The sequence below is a fragment of the Erithacus rubecula genome (genome assembly GCF_903797595.1).
Source record: "Erithacus rubecula genome assembly, chromosome: 3".
Classification (NCBI taxonomy): domain Eukaryota; kingdom Metazoa; phylum Chordata; class Aves; order Passeriformes; family Muscicapidae; genus Erithacus; species Erithacus rubecula.
Genome location: NC_136689.1, coordinates 126,641,610 through 126,663,120, shown reverse-complemented (window position 1 = coordinate 126,663,120; position 21,511 = coordinate 126,641,610). Strand labels below are relative to the sequence as shown.

The 21,511-nt window shown below is 38.3% G+C and overlaps 1 protein-coding gene across 5 annotated transcripts in view; it reads right to left on the bottom strand.

Moving 5' to 3' along the window:
• MATN2 (matrilin 2) overlaps positions 1–21,511 on the bottom strand; it is a 62,710-nt gene that overhangs the window by 35,234 nt on the left and 5,965 nt on the right. For all 5 annotated transcript variants that reach the window (XM_079300966.1, XM_079300965.1, XM_079300963.1 and 2 more), the window contains exons 2-3: positions 18,134–18,295; positions 3,560–4,129 (exon numbers count right to left, since the gene is read on the bottom strand). In XM_079300966.1, coding sequence (XP_079157092.1) covers positions 3,560–4,129; positions 18,134–18,260 — 697 coding nt within the window. In that variant the 5' untranslated portion in view covers positions 18,261–18,295. The remainder of the gene's footprint in view (positions 1–3,559; positions 4,130–18,133; positions 18,296–21,511) is intronic.

Sequence of the window (21,511 nt, the reverse complement as noted above, 5' to 3'; positions counted from 1 at the left end):
ACCCCAACTTAATGAACAGACTACTTTGCTTGCTTAGTTATTAATGTTGAGAAACCTGCAAATAATACATGATGACACTGAGGATATGTACCTCCAAGATTCATTAAGCAGGAGCTGAGCTGAGCTACCCTCCAGATTGTAAGTCTTTCTGATTCTATTTTTACTCTGTTTGCATTTTATGTCTCTAATAGCAAGTATTAAAAAGCAGCAGACAGCCAATAAAAGAGAAAAAGAATGGAGATTCATTCAGTCAAATTCATTGCTGAAGTATTTCTCTCCAGAGCATTACGATATCTTGGTGTTTTCTTTCCAGTGCAGCATTGCTTGTATGTATTCTCTATAATATATAGGTGAATTACTTCTCAGAGAACACCGTGTGGCAAATTAAGTATTTTGCTCGACAGCAATTAGGGATTTATGTGTCCCTTAATGTGCTAAGTTGACAAAGCTCAAAATTTGTGGAATAGATATTACCAGTAATCTTCTAGAAGCCACAACAGAAGCTGCGAAGCAACTTAATGTGGTAGGTGTGGTACTTGTGGAAAAAACCCACAAGAGATTTTAATATATATACAATGTATCTGCTCTTTGGAAGGGTTACATGAATTAGGTATTTATTGCTAGCACACAAACCACCACAATTTCCTGATCTCTAAATCAGCTTCTTGGATCTCACAAATTTCTCCCACAATAAAACTTCTCAAGGACTTTTATTCATGTGAACACAGACCTACTTTGACTTCTTGTCTTATCATCTTCCTACCATTCTGAAAATGAAAGCATTCAGTGACAGGAGTCCAAATAAACCAAGTTTCTTCTGAGACTACACTGTTACCTATCTTCCCATCTACCAAAAAGTATAATGTGCATATTCTGAAGTGTTTCTGTTGCACCCATTTCAAAGCAGTGATAGACTGGCCTTTAGTCTGATTTCTGTGGTGGATTCTGCTCTCTGAATGATTTCTGCAAGCTCATCTGTTGCAGGAGGTATTTGGTGATCACAAGAACAGACTGAAGTATTAGAAAGGGTGATCTCATAATTAAGGAATCTGAACATGAGCCTTGTTGGGAATCAGATTTTATCTCTCTATCACAGGGTCCTTGTTTGATTTTGGGCAAGACAATAACATCCATATCTTCAAGGAAACATCAGCCTTCACACTGTAACTGTCCAGATAGAGACACCTGAATCTGGATTTGCAAGAATGCAAGTGATGGCTGTAGAGCTGTGAATAATATCTTGCATTAGACCAAAAATGTTAAATGCCTGAAAATCACAACAGGGATTGCACTGAGTCAAATATTTAAAGTTAGTGAGTGGGTAGTTTTGACAAACTTAACCCTGTTTCTGTGCCTCCATTCCTCCAATGTAAAATGGGGATGACATCATTATCTACTTTACAGGAATATAATAAAGACTTTACTTGCCCCTGACTGCTCCATCCCAAGTTATTTCTTTCTCACACTTCACCTAATCTCCATCTCCTTTCCTGGATTCTGTTCCTATTTCCACCAACTTTTTTTCTCAGTTTTCAACTCTTGTGTTATTCTTCATGCCTCTGATCCCTCAGGATACTCTTTGCTTCTGTTTTACCCTGCTGACTAGGAATAAAAAGGGGTCCTGGCTTCAACTGGTGTTTCTGACATCCCAAACCTTTATCAGTCAGGGGCAGGAATTGTAGGGAACCTCTGGATTAACAGAATGGAGGTCCTGGGTACTCAATAGTCTCCCCATCCAGTAGTAAGTAGTGGTTAATTTGGCTTAATTTTTGTTTTCCCCAAGAGTTTCACCATTTGGCGATGATTTTCTCATGTCATCACAGGAACCATGAAGACACTCCCACAGACATAAAGGTGAATCAGACACAAGGACAGCTCAGGGGCCGAGGTCTTTCCACACAGTAGGAAGCCCAGCAATCAGCATTCTAGAAGACTTGACCAGAGGGGAGCCTTCAATTGCTTCAGCAAAGAAACAAAGTGTCCAGATGTTTCACTCAGTTACAATGATACTGTCTTTGGGTCCACACCTGGGAGAACTTAAACTAACCCATTTCCTGGAGAAATGTAGGTATTCTAGGAAGCAGAGGCTACGATTACTCTCTTGAAATTCAGCAAGCTGAATGCTGTCTCACAATAGAGATAAAATAAAATGTTATGGATCCTATCCACAATTCAACCCCTTTTGTTGAAATCCATGTGAATCTAACAGCTTAAACTCTCTGTTGAATCTGGGTCTGAGTTTTAAAACGTCTTAGAATCCCACTTTGAATTCCCAGCACAGCAAATCCTGTGGAGGCATTCCCTGAGAGCAGGAGGCAACTGCTATCCTGGTCACCCCCACTGTCCTCCATCAGCAGTGAGGGTGTGGCTTTACTGAGGAACACATGTGCTTGATTAAAAGTGAGCTAAAAAACTCTAATAAATTTATTGGACACTGCCCAGTCCGAAAAAAACCCCCAACCAAATACATGGTATTTGTACTGCATTTTTTTCTAAAACACAGGCTAAAAGATCAGCACTTACTGTGCGTTCAATTTAAATTCTGAATCCATTATTTACTCTTTCTTGGTTTTTAAATATATCCTACTATGCCAGCTAATAATATAGCAAGGAAAAAATGGGAAAAAATGTATTATCTGATGAATGTGTGTGTTGGTGTTTTGTGCTGAGGCAGTTCAGCTGCTCTTTGAAACAATTTTGGAAAAGATCAAGTAAGGAAAATTCTCCAGACTGTACTTACAATAAATTGCAGTTCTTTTCTGGCAAAAGCATCCCTAGACATGAGTGAGCATTTAATCTCACCATGCATTCTTTTTCTGGTTTCTAATGAAAATACATCAGCTTAATGCCAAATTTGTATGAAATATTTTCACGTTTATCTCAGGAAGAAATACAAAAGAAAAGTCCACACAGACCAAAATAAAATAAATTACAAATGCCATGATATTTGCAAAACATAATTCCTTACCAAGGAATTACAGATGGAAGTGATATCTCTGTAGTAAATTAATGTCTATTAAAATATTTACTTTATTGTATGAATTAATAGCACCACTGTAATAGGTTTCTCTAACTTTCTGTATTTAAAATAGATGGAATATAAAATCTTCCAGTGACAAGGCATATACAGAAATTATTCTTTGCATAGAATTAGCATGTAAGCTTTGAAAGAGAAATCCATGGACTCTCAAGACTATTTGAATAATTGAATGACTGTTGAGCAGTTTCAAGTTTCACTACTAAGAGAGATCACACTTAAAATGAAGAGATGAAAAAACTTATCTAATATTCAAACAGCAAAGATCATAAATTTATTTCTATTATGCAATAAATAGGAAAATCATTATAATTATCATTATGACCACGAGTGAATAAATCACATTTTATGGCACTTAAGAGTAGCATGAATTTTCCCCCCGTGTGTGACTCTGGATGCTGTTTGGCTAGTCTCCCTTTAACACATATGTTCTAACAAATAAGGTTTAATGTAAAAAAAAAAAAAGGTTAATTTATAAATCACTTGCATCTATGTATTCAAATCTATAGATAAAAATCTTACCACAAAGTTTAGTCTGGAAGGCAGAGGTCAGTGTTTCAATCTGACTGAAATTAGCAACAAGAAACACATGCTCTTCATGCGGTTCACTCCCAATGGACTTCAGAGTGTTCATATCCACTCTTCCCACTCCAATAGCAAAAATTAGGATTCCTGAGTTACGTGCTTTAGCAGCAATCTCTGCCACAGGATCCTGAGGTCTCCCATCTGTCACTATCATGATAATTCGGGGCACATTCTGCCTGAGAGGCCGAGCCCCCTCTGTCTCCGAAAATGCGATGTTCACTGCGTACTGCAGAGCCAGCCCAGTCATGGTGCCGGTGGCCAGGTGCATCATCCTCTGCACTGCCCTCTCGATATCCTGCTTCCGCCTGAAGGTCTTCAGGGAAAACTCCTGCTTGACGGTGCTGCCGTACTGGATCAGAGCCACGCGCGTGGCACCAGGGCTGATGTCCAGAAACTGCACGATGGTCAAAATGAACTCCTTCACTTTCTCAAAGTCGTAATGGCGCACGCTGCGAGAGCTGTCAATGATGAAAACGAGGTCCAGCTGTTTGTTGTTGCAAGTGTTTTCTAAAATGAAAATGCAAACAAAAATACTTCACAAGTTCAAAAGGCAAATAGGTTCAGGTTTACTGTCTAAACAAACACTCCAACAAGTGATGTGAAAATTCAGGAAAAAATAGGAGATGGTCACAATTAATCCCATTTGGACAATAGAAATTTATTCTCCAGTAAAATAACAAAAATGGCCTAATACTTGGTCATTACATGCAATGTTGTGTGTGTAAGGTAAGTGTCCATAATAGTTAATTGCAGTGGAATGGTGAGATAAAATCACAATCAGAGAGTAACCTGGGTTGGAAAGGACATTAAAGATCATGTAGTTCAAGCCCCCTGCCATGAGCAGGGACACCTTCCACTAGACCAGGCTGCTCAAAGCCCCATCCAACCTGGCCTAAATATTGCCAGGGATGGGACATCCATAATTTCTCTGGGCAACCTGTTCAAGTTCAGGATTGCTTCCCTTTATCTAATCTAAGCCTGGCCTCTTTTAGTTTATTATTAGTTCATTACTTCTTGTCTGACCACTACACACCCTCATCAAATGTCACTCTTCAGGTACTTGTTAGTTTCCCTGCTGTGTCGTTGTTGAGATTTTGACCTCATTCCTCATGCAGGGTGGAAATCCTCTCTGAATAACAGTTAACTATTTAAGTGGGCTGCACTGTGATGGCTTGTGTGGCAGGGCCTGAGAATTTAGAAATCTAATACTGTGACAAGTCAGGGGGGTGTTTCATTAGAAACAGGGAAAACAGAACACAAAGAAATCTGTTAATTGCACTGACTGCTAAGAGATGTGAAGGAAATGATTTCCTTTTCAAGGAAGTTGGCAGTAAAGCAGCACCTTGCATGCACGAAGTATTGTTCTCAATGATGTCAACTGCAGCTGTGAGTGCTCAGCACTTCTACAAATCAAATGTCATTATTTCAAACATGTAATTAATACTCATCTGGGGAAAGTTTCATGTATTGGACTAGCTCAGCATCACAGAGAAATTCTATGGTTGCATCAGAGAGAAAATCCTGTTGTCTACAGTGGCACTTCACTTGCCACAAAAAAACTCATACTGAACACTTCCTGAAATCTATGCCAGCCATCAGAAGTCTTATTTTCCAAGAGTCATTGAAGCAGAAATATTACGGACAGAGTATGTCGGTATCTGACAATGGCACAGATGGGCAGGCCAAGCTATTGGGGATAGCAGAAGTGAAGGCTGACTGCCTTCTAGGCATCCTACAAGCTTTCTGGGACCCTGGGTATGTCCTCTGGCTTCTGTTCAGCATCCTTTTCTGAAAGAATATGAGAAATACGAGACGCATGAGTTGCATGATGAGAATGGATAGGGACTGACCACTCGCAGGAAGCCAGCACACAGCAGGCTTGAGGCAAGTCTGCGAGGTGAGCTATCAGAAGACAGCATATGGAAAAAGATTAAAAGGACTTTGATGGGATGAAAATAAATCAACAGAGATTTCATGTGTATACTAAAGACTCCTCCAAATCTGAGTCATAAAAGCATTGCAGTTCAGGGAATAACTGCAGGTGGCATTTTCTTGTTAAACTATTCCACATGCATCTACCTTTGACCTCAGTCAGAGACAGGACATAGGGTTAGATAGACCTATGGCCTCAATCACTGTGTCTGCTCATCTTCTTAAATTCCTCTGGCTATGAATAAACCTGTGAGGTTGTAAGTTGTGTCTGTATGCCTGGCTTGAAAGATTAAAGATGTCAAGAATGCTCATCCGACTGCAGTGGCATCCTCATTTTACTAAGATGAGACACCTCTAATCAGTAGTTTCCCTTATTGCCAAACCCAATTCAATTCCCAGTGAGCTGTCATCCATCTTGTGCAGTGAATGAGGCAAATGTTTGGGGGAAAAGTAGTGTTTGACTGTATAATCAAAGGTCAAGTCATACTGCACTAGTACAAGTGGGCCAAACAAGGGCTCAGCTGGAAAAACGTCTGTTCTTTAAACAAGTTCGCTTGTGACTGCTGACGAACACTCATCATGCACTTCTGCCAAGGCAGGGGGTGAGGAAGATGCCAGTTTTCACTCGTTAGCTCAGAAGCCTCTTTCATAGATTACCAAGAACATTTTTTGGCATAGAATAAAAATGCTCTTTAATGACAACAAAAATGACTGCCTGGATTTATTCATGTGCAGTCTAGAGTATGGCTTTATTCATAAGCGTAGGAATATGCTCGGGTTGCTTATTCTTTCAAAACCAGAGCAGGCTGAATATAAGCCAAGCTGAGCAGAAACAAAATTCCAGTTCTAATGGGATACAGCTATCCTGACATAACTATTTTCCACCTTATTATCTTCATTATAATTATCCTTATAAACATTAAAAAATCACAAACTCTCTTTGCTAATATAACATGAATGATTCCAGCAATACAAAGATAATGCTAAGTTATAATTTGTGGGAGCAGATCAAGAGGAAAGAAAGATAATTACAGAAAAAAAGGCTAAGAATATGTGTGTGCATATGAGGGGAAGGACAAATAAGAGAGAAGGGTAAAATGGCTGCTATTTTATTCCCCTTAAAATATTTCAACATTGATTCACTAAAGGTAAATAATTTATTTCTGATTGCCTTCTATGATGAAATGACTGCCCAGATGGATGAGGGGAGAGAAAGGGATATTGTCTACCTCAACTTCAGCAAGGCTTTCAATGCTGTCTCTCACAACATCCTCACAGGGAAACTCAGAAAGTGTGGACTGTGTGAGTGGACAGAGAGGCTGTTTGACAACTGGCTGAACAGCAGATCAGAGTCCTAATTAGTGGCACAGTTGGAGGCCCATCACTAGTGGATCACTAGTGGCCCATCACTACCAAGGTTCAGTACTGGTCCCAATACAAAAGTATTGTTTAACTTTTCATCAGTAACTTGGATGAAGGGGCAGAGGCTCCTCAGCAATTTCCCTGACAGCACAAAGCTGGCAGGAGTGGCTGATAGCTCAGAGTGTGTGCAGCCCTTCAGAAGGACCCTGGCAGAGATGGGCAGAGAAGAACCATCTGAAATTCAACAGAGGGAAATGGAGGGTGCTGCACCTGGGGAGGAACAACCTGCACCAGTACAGGATGGGGGTGCCCTGCTGGAAGCAGCTCTGCAGAGAAGGATCTGGGAGTCCTGGAGGACAATGAAATGTCCATGAGCTGACACTGTGTCCTTATGGTCAATAAGGCCAAAGGTATCCTGGGGTGCATGAGGAAGACCATTGACAGCAGGTCAGGGGAGGTGATCCTGCCCCTCTACTCAGCCCTAGTGAGGCCACACCTGTGTCCAGTTCTGGGCTCCACAGGACAAGAGAGACATGGAGCTACTGGAGTGGGTCCAGAGAAAGGCTACAAAGATCCTGAGGGGACTGGAGCATCTCTCTTATGAGGAAAGACTGAGGGAGCTGGGGCTGCTCAGAGAGGACTGAGAGGGGACCTCACCAGTGTCTATCAGTCTCTGAAGGGAGGGAGTCAAGAGGATGGAGCCAGGCTCTTGTCCATGGTGCCGGGCAATAGGACAAGAGGCAACGAGCAGAAACTGGTGCACAGGAAGTTCCACCTGAACATGAGGAAAAACGTCTTTATTTGTGTGGGTGCACTTGAACAGGCTGCCCAGAGATGCTGTGGAGTCTCCTTCACTGGAAATATTCAAGAACCATCTGGACACAGTCCTGTGCCATGTGCTTTGGGATGGCCCTGCTTGAGCAGGGAAGTTGGACCAGATAATCCACTGTGCTCCTTTCCAACCTTACTTGCTCTGTGATTCTGTGAAAACAAGTCCAAACTACAGCCATGGTGTTGAATCTTTTTAATAGGAATATAAAGATTTGGATCCCAGTCTGAAGAGATTAATTTGTCTATTCTGAAGTCTGGAATGAATCTTGGTTGGAAAAAGCCTGGAGAGCCTTGGTGGATAGTACTACCAGAACCAGATCACATTGTGCTGAATTACCTTAGAAAAATCTATTAAGATGAATGAAACTCAGTATATATCAAAACTGCTTTGACCAGCAAAGTTCTATCTATAGAAGTACCAAACATTTCCAAATTAAGATGTATTTAAAATCTTTTGATTTGGTATGGATTTTTAAAAACCCTGTACTTTAAAAGTTGATTTAGCTTGGGATCAGTGAAAAATAAAATTTAATTCTTCTACAGATAAAAAAATCCAGCTTGGTGGTATTTTGATGATTAGCAATCAGTTGTAACAACTAACAGATCTGAACACTCATCCTCTCAGATAAATTTTCAGTGATAGACTTTTAGCAGTTACATGCTTCTCCATTTGTCCTGTAAACTATAATCTCTTCCTCTGACCAGGTCTCATTTTGCACAGTAAACTTTCTCACAACTTTGGCAAACATCTTCATAATCAAAAGTAATTCCCTTTCACTCTTATGAAAATTGACATTCTCCTTGAAAAGAGCTACTCATCCATAAACCTACATTTAAGTCAGCAGAGATCTTGTATTGCCAACACAAATGTTAAAAACCTCCTCAGTGTGGGTTGTATTATCCAAAGGGGAAGCCACGAGAAGGAAGTCAAAGACAGAAGGAAAGATCAAGTCAGTAGTAAATATGTTCTCCTTCTCAATATCTACTTTGTAAATGACAGTTACAGTGATGCCACCTTTGGAAAAACATCAATGCAAGGAAATTTCAGTTCTCTGGGAAGAATCCAGCTGGGATCCAATTACTGAGAGATACATAAAACAAAACTTAAAATAATATTGAGCATCTTAATTTCCTCTAAAGCTGAAAATTTAGTTAAATCATTTTATCTGATGACTGCAGGTTACCTTCTCTTCCTTTCTCAAAGCAAATTATGCTCAGCCTGCTTTGGCTTTGACAAAGCTCACAGTGCTTTGATTTTGCTCACCCATCCAGGGTCTGTGTCTGAGAGTGTGTTTCTATCCTCTCATATTTCCACTAATGTTTCATTCCCTTAATAAAACTAAAGTAGAACTAGGGAACTTTCTTGGGCATTCAAATTGACTCTTCTAGGTTGTTAAATCATTAGAACAGCCCCTGATACTGTTGCCTGAGGACAGTTCACATTTTCTCAAGCAGTCCTCAGGCATGATATGGGAGGCAGCATGAGCCAGGGATCCATCCTTTGTGGATGGTCCTTTATGACTCCTTAATGACTTCTTTATTTTATTTAATCTAGATACTACTTTTTTGATTATGTAGGTCTTTATCCTAACAGAGGAGGATGGATAAATGTTAAAGAAGGCTATTGCTGTATGCAAAGCAAAAGGAGGTTAACTCAATTTGGTAAACACTACAGCAAAGTTTAGACATTGAAAATGTAATTTATAACAAATAAATATTAGCTCCATTAAGAAGTTGTTATAGAGTATGACAGTTCAAGCAAAATGGAAGGATTAAATCAGTTAAGAAAAATTGAGATCATAGAATAATTATTGCCTCAGCAGGGTTAATGGTAATTTTAATATTTTGGAGTTTTTAGCTCACTTCACAGTAATGCATATACAAAAATTACTTGTCCTGTGACACTGCCAGCAGTAACACCAGGTTTATTTTTAGATTTTATCTTTGAGTAACAGAACAAGTCTTGACTCAAAATTAAACAAAAGGGGGATAAATTTTTTCTCCCTGTTAGCATATTTTACAACTTCTTCCTAAATGTCTCTTCTTTCTTTACCATTTTATTATTTCATTTTCCCCCAAGCCCTAAGTATTACTTGCCCATCTTCTTCTTACAATTTCTTTCCTTGTAAATCTTTGCATAACTCCTACAAAATTTGTTAAAAGATGTATGAACTTGCTGGTGTAAAACATCATTTTATTAAAGTCCAGAATTCTGGTTTTCCCTAGCTAAATATCCAGCCAGAAAGATTGTGTTTGACATGTTCTCAGGTAATTCCAAAAGATTTCCTAGTCATCAAGAAGGTTTAATATTCTTGCTATAAAATTATACAAGTAAAAAGTAGCCAAATTTCCAATTCATTCATAAACATATCAAGTGCAAAATGCTTTGGGAAACACATTTCATGATTGTGATTGCTGCAAAGAATAAATTAAGAAGAACAGTTATTCCAAGCACTTCTTGGTGCTTGGAATAAATCTCTAGTGAGACATTTTAAGCAAGTTAGCTTCCACTCCTTTTGGGTGTTTTTGATTTTAATTCAAAGATGGACGTGGTACATGTCAGATATAATCATACCTAGTGCATGAAGTAAACATTAGAAACTGCTCAATACCCCTTTCCTAGAACACATACATGCTGCACTTGGTTCTGCAAGTGATGCCACCTCTTCCTAGCTCTGGGACAGGTCGTGGATCCAGAACTGCCCCTGTAGTCTCTGGCTCCATCCTTGCTCTGAATCTTTTCCCCAAACACACAGGCCTATGGCCCTAACCCAAACATTCATTATGAGTTTGGCAGCTCACCCATTTTTCCTTACAAATTTCTTCATCTGGGAACAATCTGTAAATGGAACACAGCCTCCAGACATTTCTTTATTGCCTCTGACAAAATCTTTTCTGAACTTCCAAAATTTCTGGGAGAACTGTACAACAGGAGGTTCTTGTCCAGAGATTTCCATTTCCTTCTACATGCAAATGCTTCATTATTGGTCACTGCAGGAGGGTATATTACTTTGTTCTTATTTCACCTCACTATTTCTATTCCTTCCCTGTCATGCTTTTCAAAACAACAAGGTCATTATTAATACGAAGTCTCTCTAAATCCAGACTGCCAGAACTGACTCCGTGTATTTCTTCATTTCTTTACCAATACTGGTGCTTCTCTGGAATGAAGCCAAAGTATGGTATAGGGATAATCTCAACTTTCTTAGTTCTTTCTGCATATTTCAGCTGTTCTAAGACAGAAACTGTTGTGTTTCCTGACAGGAGTCAAACCTGCTTTCATGGTCAGGAGGACCAGGGAGCAGGTTGTTTTCCTTGCAGGCAGTGGAACACCTGGACAGAGGGATAAAGTATCCCGATATCCTCATGCACCCGGCAAGAAGACAGAAACAAATGTTACATGCTCTCAGCTAAGGATAGCTTACACCCATGAGAGATGAAGAATTCATTTTCTGAGCCACGATGGAGAAACTTGTGATACACAGAGTAATGTAATGTTACTTTGCATCTTGTTCCCACAAGCATCCACTCTGACTGTGACTGTCTTTTCCTGCACTCACCTGTAAAACATCAAATAACCAACATGAAAAAGATGACTGCATGGGAGAAGGTGATCTTTGTACTTTCTCCTTGAAGATCTGAGACTCCTAACTTGCCTGAGCTACTTAGGGTGCTGTTGGAAGGACAGAGAAATTATTTGAGAAAGAATGGAACAGAAAGTGAACAACTGTTAGTAACAGCATAGAAAATATAGAGGAAAAAATCTGACCATACTGAGTTTGTGGTGTCCTGCTTTCAGGACATTAGCTTAACATTTTAAAAACTCCTATCCGTACTTTTTTTAAAGTTGCCCATGTCTTTGTTTACGGGGAAAGCTGTTAGCAATCTCAACATTACTCATTGATCAGCTGACCTGAAGCCACATATTTCTATCTATTGGTAACGGTCTAAATATTAGATTCTTTTCCAGAACAAATTCAGAAATAGCATGAGGGAATAGTGCTGTATACCATTCCCTTCTGCCTCCCAAAACATGTGGGACATTGTAGGTGTAGACGAAAAGATTACAGGCAACTTCACCTCTGATCAGTCACAGTTGTACTAATTGCCAAAGAAGAGGAATAGCCTTGCCCTTAATGGGTTGCAGCTGTGACTAATAAAGGTAAGTGTGATAAAAGGGGTATCTTGGGGGCTGAGGGCCTGGAAAAACAGGACCTTAAGGAGCCCTGAGGAAAAAGGAATGTTCCAGAGAGACACAAAGAAGAGCATTGCTGCTGTGAGAGATCTGCAGTCTGTGTCTGATGGGGTCAGAGCCTGCAATCAGTCTGCAGCTGGACCCTACAGTAGGAGCTTGCTGTAGACAGAGTCAGGATGGCTAATCTGTAAAGAAGAATAAACTGGGACCCTTTCCATGCAGTTGAATGAGAGCCTGTGTCTTGGCTCATTTTTCTACCCCTAATGAGAGGTCTGCTGCTAACAGGACATCATATCTACTGGTGAACCAGCAGTTCTTCCTTCAGCAGTACTTGAATAAGATGGTGTCTTCAAGGTTCCAATGTAACTTAAGGTATGTTTTCTTCATCCACAATAGTGTCTGATTACATACTTATGCCTATGAGATGTTCCTTAAGTCATGTAAATACTGTTTCATTATATTCAAATTAAATTTGCACAGATATACCTTTTTAATTAAGAAGGCAAAATGCTCAAAATGAAGTCAAAACCAGCACACTTTTGAATATTAGCGTTCTTTCTTTTGCCCTGATTTTTCCTCAAGACATAATACATAGAGGAGGCTTTGAGCTCCTTGAGAATATACTCAAAACAACAGGTTTTTTTGCTCACAGTAATTATTGTCAAGGCAAACTGTTTTTTCAAACAGAAATGGTATTTCACAGTAATTTGTGGGGGCTGTAGCAAACAAATTCAGAAATACAAAGATCGTTTGATATTTAGCTCATGACTCAGTTTTTTTCTGTAACAGCAGATATTCTTATATCTTGTGGGAAGATTACAAATTACCTTAAAAAGAGGGAAAAGAAGAAAAAAAGGTGGGGGGGCAAATTAAAATAAGGAAGGAAAATGCCTTGTTAGAGGAAATGCATATAAAGAAATACAATAAAATTTATTTTGATGCTAGAAATGGAATTATGTTCCATATAACTTAAATTACAGAAATACCCATAAGTGGCTTAAAAGTGAATGTGATTTTGATACGTGAAAATTAATAATGAGTACTAAATACAAGAGTTGGCAAGCAGAATGTTGCTCTGTGGTTAAAAGCTGCTAGCACAAACCAGAATCCAAACTTTCTGATCCCCATGATAATTGGCTGCAGATGAGCATACTCAGATTAGGACATAAATCCCTGAGGTCTGTCACAGTCCCAGCTAGTCCTCATGGCTCATTAGCTGGGGCTGTTTAAGGGATAACAGCTGCTGCAGGGAGCAACTGGCTGGGCAGGAATATGGTTGCTGATCAGATATTCTCAGACTACAGGGCCTCTGTTGGGGCTGGGGAATAACAACCTCAGCACAAACTGAGCTACCAAGCCTCAAAGCCACAGAGAGAAGGTGTTCTACTGTGCAAAAGCCCCAGAATCAGAAAAAGCAGCTACTGCTGGGGAGAGGCCAATAGCTGAGAGATTAAGATGAAAGTTGAAGTTTTGAGAGTCAGCATAAAGTTCATGGTGACCTCTCAGCTATTGAAACAAGAACTACTGGGAAGCAAAACACACCATTGCTAATATTGCCTTGAGGCACAAAGATTGCAGTATGTATCTACAAACCTCAGAAGGATGAAGCAGGTGATTTTGCAGGCTGTAAAATGCTTTGCTTGCTTGCTTTTCAAACACAATATCATTCTATTTATATGGCAACTTTGTTTTGAATAGAAAGCTGATAGGTAAATAAATGTATAGGTATTTGATTACTCTGTATCCTTACAAAAGCTTGGCTAGAATTGTGCTTATATTTTAACTAATTATATGGTAATTCAAAAGATGTAATTTGCAACCACTTCCTCCCCTCATCTGCTGCAATGAAGAGTTTTCATCTCCCCCAGTGCTATACCAGTACAGTATGTCTTATACATGATGTAGTTACTGTGACATAATTCTCCTTTTAATTGCAATACAGACTTCATTTACAACAATTCTTCTTTCTAACAGGATTATGTCTGAGAGCATAAAACTTGGAAGAGTTGAATTTGAGAAGAAATAACACATACACACATTTTTGAGGCTGTAAATTAGTTTCTTACAGCAGAAAGCATCCCACATTGCCTCAACAGTCCACATTAGCAGAATTTAGAGGTCTCTGGTCAGCTCTTACTGTATAAATATACAATGAATCAAACCAAAACTAAACAGGAATCTTATCTGTGCTCCACAGAACCGTCTTAGACTGGGCTCACTTTTGTCACATACTTTCCCCTCTGATTTCCTGCTAAAATAACTTGGAATGTTTAACCTGATAATGCTTTAAATCCTAAAGTTACATACACTCAAGTTTAAGAACTGGGCTGGATATAAAAGTCTTTGGATTACTTTTAACTGGCTGTAGCAAGTGATTCATAACTGTGTAGTTCTTCTTACTTTATATTATTAGTGGAATGATACACATACAAACAAGAGAAAAATCATTGTGTATTTTGTTGCAAAGTATAATTTAATGCTGATGGGGCATTTGTGTTTTGCAGCAGCTTCCACTGAACAGGAGCCAAGTACATTTCCTTCTTGGCCTCCTTTCCCCTGTTTTAATTTTGTGCAGTATCAGTTAATTTTGTTGTTTCTTCTGGTATTATGTAATATCTAAAGGAATGCCCCCTAAATTAGCTTTTCTCCTTACACAGTTAATTTCAAAATCATGTAGCTGCATGTTTCATATAACTAAGGAACAGAAAGAATATTATGGTTTAGAATGGTATTCTAGATCCTAGCTTTCACTGAATCTGCTTCAGCAAAAAAAAAAAACCATGAGTTCAAACACCAAAAAGGCACTACACCTTGCAAGGACTGGAAACATGTTGCTTCTAGACATGAAATCTGCTGAAGGGTGCTGTGGACCTCTCACTGGCCTTCCAAACATAGTATGGAAATCACCATTCTGGGCAACTGACCCTGCTCTTCATCAGTCTGTTTAGGTTCAGAAGTCCATTTCACTATATGGAATATATATGGAATCAGCTAGTCTAACAGATATTATTTTATCTTTATAGCTATGTAGCAAGTATATCACTGCTTTTCTTTAGAAAAAAACTAAGATATTTTCCTTCTGCAAATTGGGATAAGCCCAATCTGATCCAAACTCTGGAGCAAAGTACTGATGTGGGGAAAAAGAAGGCAAAATTTAGGGAAAAGGTGACTGCTACCTGCTACAGAAAAGAAAAACCAGCTTTCCTGTATCTTTCTGTTGCTTTACAAGATCTTGCACAACTATGGAAACAATTATTTAAAACATAAATACATCTGCATGAAAACAGCATCCTTCAGAAATATAATACAAATTATTTTGTTACTTGAAATACATGCATATCTAATATGCTGCAAGAAAGATTAAGAAAATGTTAGAAGTTAATTATTTTGGAACATCTGACAAGTTTTTAATAATTGGAAGTCTGACTCGGTGTTTAATAAGAGAAAAACCTGCAAAGCAGTTTGGCCACATAGTGAGAGTTCCAAAAGCTCTATTTTCAATAGATCCTTGAACAAAATACTTTAGCGCTTTCACAGAAATTACTAGCTATTGTAATAATAATTTTAAACAGCAATAAGCAATACAAAAACCTGCCAAATTAAAACAACAAGCATTGAGATTTAGTTGAAAAATTGAGGAAGAAAAGAATATCTTTTCAGACACAGCTTGTTCTTTCAGAAGACTTTGTTACAATGTACAGGCAATTAGACTTGACAAAATTAAGAAATCTATGAAGTATTAGTGCATGACTGAAAAATTAAATCCTCCTAAACTTGGATGTCAAAGTGTTTTTCTCTCTATATAGACAATCCCACAGATTTTTTTCATCCATTCCATTTTATTTTTTTAACTTGTCAGTCTCCTAGAACAATGAATTTTACTTCTGTACTTGGACAGTTCTGGTATTTTACCAGTAAATAGTTATCACAGCAGTAAACTTTTGTTTTTGAAATGATGAGAAGAAAATAGGAGTAAGACTATTTTAATACTGCTGTACTTACATAGCATAAACGTTCATTTTAGTCCTAAAAAAGAGGCTTCCATCCAAAAAAATCCAACCCCCAACCTTAATTTTTATTACTTTTCCAGGTACCTGTTGGTTCTTTGTTAATATTTTGCTCCTTTTTGCCTGCCAAGCTAGTCTTTGTACAACAGCAGCAATTGTCATCACCACCACCCCTTATAATATGCATACTATATAGAATTTGACAACTTCTAATCCCTGTTAAGTTGCTAGAATTCTGGAATGATTTTATTAAGTCTATTACTTGATGTCACTGAGATGTTTTTGCCCTGTTCTTCCTCATGCCATTTGAGGAACACTCAACTTTGCAGCACAGAGGCACTTTACACATTCTGTTCTTTATAGAGAGAGATGTTTTTTTACCATGCCAATGTTTCTATACATTGCTGCACACAAGCAGGTGACCTAATTTCTTGAAACAGAATGCAAGGCCCAAGAGTCTGATTCCAAACTGCCACGTACTTCTATGGGCTGAATCAGAGAACATTCCAAGTTTTTTGCATCATTTAATGTCTTGAAAAGGTTCCTTTGGCCAGCTGTTTGCATCCTGCATATGCCAAACTGAGTAGGGAAGCACTGGTTTCCAAATGCAGGGACCAGAAATCTCCTGGGTTTTGAAAGAAGAAATAAATAATTTAATCTACACATATTGATTTATATTGAGTGCTAATGCCTTTCATATATTTTCTACTATCTAAATTTGAAAGACAAGCTATGAAAGAAATTTTTAAAAATCAGAGAAAATTGCAACTGAGAAATGTGACACTTTCAGTTTTTCCACATAACACCTTGCCTCGGTAACTTTCCAGAGAGATGGGCAGTTTATTTCCTAAAGTAGTGAGTTCACTTAGGGTATTTGCTAGGAACCCTAAAATATAACCACATTTTAGAATTTAGAACTTTAGAAACTTTGAGATTCTTATTAAGTAGGGTGTGAATGTGGGTATTTCTCTTTGTTGTTCTATATCTTTTTTTTTTTATTAGATCTCCAGAGCTGTGGTTTTCAGCTTTTAGTGGCAGAACCCCAAGTGTTTCAGGATCTGTTAGTTTTATTAGGAAGATTAATAAGAAATGGAAATCTGTTTTTGTTTCAAATTTGTCCTATTGGAATTGAAACTGATGCTTTTAAGTTAACAGATTGTAAATGGTACTTTATGGAGTTTTACATAATTTAAAGGATTACATTTTTAGACAAGAGTTTCACTGATGCACTGCAAACTTGGTGCTCTCCTCTCTGTCATCCATTCTCCCATATCCTTCCTTTCTTCTTCTTTCATCCCAATGTATCTTCTGCAGGACATTTCACATTCCTCATGTTCACTTGGGTTAGGCAACATTTATAGAGTCCATTTACCATCTCCCAGAGGCTGGAGAGAGGCATCTGATGAGGAGATCTACTACTGATGTGAATCATTAATCCCTAATGATAGGCTGTGTCCAAGACACATCCATGCTGTGTTTTCATAACCTGATAATTACTTTAAACAATTAGCAAAAGACAATTATTCTAAGTCACAAACTGTTAGCAAATGAAAAGATTGACTGCTTGATGCACAGGTGATGACCAACAACAGAGATGAACCTTATGTTTAAAATGTGACAGCCCACAAGCTGAAGCTGATACATCCTGTATTAAGATTTTTGGCAAAAGAAGAAAAAATTAGCTCATTATTAAAAAAAATTTTCATTATAAAATAAGATACTCATTATAAATCTGACAAAATAAGGGGTTAGCATCAAGTAATGAAAAGTCTTATTTAAATACCAACAGATTTCCATTCCATCAACATTATACACGTGTAGACAGCTAAAACTTTCCAACATGGTAAAAGTCTCATTTGACAGAACCTCCATGGACCAGCATGTATTTTCTCTAAATGCTGAAAACAAAATTTTTCCTTCTTTTTTTCAAGCCAACAGTCCAATAGCAAATACTTATTTTGTATCACTTACATGAAGTTAATCTGGTACCCCAAAAGTAAATACCTTCTTTCAACAGCTGCTACCTTATCAACAAACTTTACTACATACTTGCTGACAAATGAAAATCTCTTTTTAATTATAAACTAATTCAGCCAAGCTTTGGCCAGCTGCTTATGCCTTTTATCATTTGTGTTTGAGACAGCTTTTGGTAATAGTGTTTGGGGTATTTTGTGTGTAACTTACCCAGTAGAGACTGTGTGTTAACATCTCTTCTTTGGGTGAAATGTCTTCCAGGGAGATCTTTTGCCATGACAGTGGAAAGCAGAGTGTGTGCAAATAGCAGAAGGAAACATGTAATCATTTTCTTCATCTTCACAAAACAGAGGGACACACAAGGATGTAAAACTGCAAGAGAGGAGAGGAGGAGGTAAGTTCTTTGATTACATAAAAAGATGCATTACACCACATCATTCACCCAGCAGCATTGCTTCCCTTTCATCACATACAAACATGTAGACACACTGAATAATATCTACAACTTCAAAAATAAGGTTTACATAATAACACAGCAGTTGGCAGTCCCTGTATAGCATTTCTAAATATTGTTAGTTGAAGTCCATAGTTAACATTGACAACAATTCATAATAATCAAATATTTTTAAAGCAAGAAAAGGAAGTTTGTTTCACTCAGCCTGTCAGCAAAAACAGCTTTGAGGAGGACAAATATATTTTTGTTATTCCACTTAGTGCATCTTTGCAATTTTTTCAGAAGTTTAATGGTTGTTGTAGTCTGAGGGACTCTTCCTTCAGAAAATCTTGGAAAATTAATATAGAGAGAAGAAAATATGTTCCAGAAACAGCAACTATAAATGTGATCTGGTGATAACTCATGCTTACTTTTCAGATGACAATCCATGATTGCTAATGTGAAAATAACAGCACAAGATGAATCTTGTTTACAGGAAGAGAGTCCTGAGGACTGGCAAGGAGCTTGCCATAGGTTCTAGAGAAATTTTATCACACAGATGAACAAATTGACAGACAAAATTCCTACATGATTCCTGACCAGGAGATTGTTAATGCACCATGAAAAGCTATGGCTCACTCTGCCACAAACAGAAAACAAAGATTGATGTGCTAGAGACTTGTTTTCTGTGTTCCCCATTGGTGGCTTCCTCAGACTGAGACTCCTTCTGCCCTCCCCCAAACCTTTGTTGTTGTGGTTGAGAGCATCCCACAGGAGCTAGATTCAGTCTTGGAAGTGGGTGATATGATGAAACTTAGTAAAGAGCTCCCCTAGGTGTGCAAGATATGGATAGAACTACCCACTTTCATAATAAAGAACTGTTTTAACTGAATCTGAGTGGAACTTCTGAAGCAAATTTTAACAGTTAATTCTTGGTGATGTAACTAAGACTTGAAAACAATTTTAACAGGGCCCTAAACCTGATAAGCAGATATGTAACAGACAGCAACTAAATGCTTCAGTTCTGAAAGATGATTTATATTCTTTCCCACCATGAGCTATTCACTGGCAGCAAGGAAAATTCTGAATAAATATTTTTTCTCTAACAAAGATATTTTGTTCATTATTTTTCAGTCTTTCCCATGCAACTATTATACATAATGCATTTTTCTGATTATCAACTTACTTTTCCTTTTATATATCCTACTCAGCAGCCCTAAATGGAGACACAGCATTCTGGTGCATATGCCAAAATGAGTCTTTGCACTCAAAATACCCAGCCTTATTTCAGTGTTCAATATTATCCAGTAATGGGCAATACATGATTTAATGACATTCGAACTAGGAAAGGGATGGAAATTACTGGTATTTATAAAAATTGCCCCAGAAAAATTACATTTCTGGGCATCTGCATGGTATTATTGCTAGAGTTTCTCCAGTATTCAAGTCAGAAACAGATGAACACTGGAAAAAGCACACACCACTAGAAATGGGACTGCATTTCACTGGAGGCAACGGTTGTTACATCTGCAGATCACCAATGTTCTTCATCCCTCAGAACAACAACACAGACAGGGCTGTGCCAGGGGTTTCCTCTTGCTCAAGCCTGTTCATTCAGCACGTGAAGCAAGTGAACCTCAAGGATATACGCCAGTTCCAGCACTGATGTTTTAGAAATTCAGAAGCTGTGCTCTCAGGACTAAAGAGAATAGACAAATACTCTCCTTGCAAGGTTTTTGCAGGAACTAGGCATGAACAGAATGCTCAAGAGGGCTTTCTGGCTCTTGCAGCTATGTTAGCTGTGCCTGATGGCATGTTTAAGGACAATGTGGCAGAGCCTTCACAGCACATTGTTAAATGACCTAGTAACAGTATGATGCCAAAGGAAATGGCAATAAAGCAGTGTCTCAGGACCGTTCCACCCCAAAATAAACTCTCCTACATTCTGACACTTGACATATCTTATACCTTTGTAACAATTTTTGATATTTGGTCATAGTTACAAGTCCACTATGCTCACAGCTGTCCATAAGCAACTCCAGAAAAATGTTTGTTGTGATTTGAAGTCTTTGAATTCTGTGAGGAAAATGTATACATAGCATACAAATATATGATTAGCTGACTATATAAACTGAGTTCTCTATAATTATTCATTAGCGGTCATTGAATTCTGAAATATTTTAAAGCAGTATGTTTTCAATTTGGTGTAATTTTTACCAATCCCTTTGAAAATTAAGGTTGGGGTACTAAAGAAATAGAGCCACTGAATAACATATTGTTCAATAGTACTTACTTTGGATTCAGAAACCCTAGATCCTCTGATCTCAATATCTCTACTAGTCTGATAATCAGAAAATAAATCTACTTAGAGATCCACCAAAAAGAATCCAACTGTTGCTAAAATAAAATCTACTATGAACACACTCCTACCCTCATGAACAGTATTTTAAAATACCATTTCAAACAAAAGCTATACTTAACAGTGAAGAGCTTTAGTTGCCTCATCTTAAAAACAAAAAAACCATATAATCTAAAATAAAAGTGTAAGCAAAATTGTGTCCATTTTCAGTGAGAAGGAAAAAAACAAAGACCCAAACCCAAATTCCCAAAGCCAAAGGCTGTATATAAGATAACACACAGTGATCCAAGCCTGCTGTCACCCCTTCATCCACACAGAAAGCTTCTGTGCTGCTTTCCTGAGGTGATGACAGCCTGGACTTGTGTGCTTTGCTCTAGTTCCAGGTACACATTTGTGTCCACTGCTGCTTGCATTTTTACATGACCAGTCTGTACTGTGGTTGCATGGCTGCTCCACACACAGTCCTCCCATGGTTCTCTGTGTATCTTCTGTATCTTCTGCAAGGTCTCCTGTCTACACTCTAGAAGCTGGATGGTGCTTACTGTATCACATTTGGTGTTTAACATTTTCCTGGCAGGTTAAGCCCTTCTGCCACAGCCCTCTGTATCTTCCCACTGTTCATTAACCGCTGCTCTACCAGCTGAGAACACATTCCCAAAGTACCAAACTTACAAAGCCATATTTTTGTGGCTGCCTGGAGAATGTATTTCAGGCACTTTGATTCCAGCTGCCAGCACTATATCATTGGGAACCAACTCCCCTGGGCTGACCCAAGACCAAGTCACTGCAAGATAAA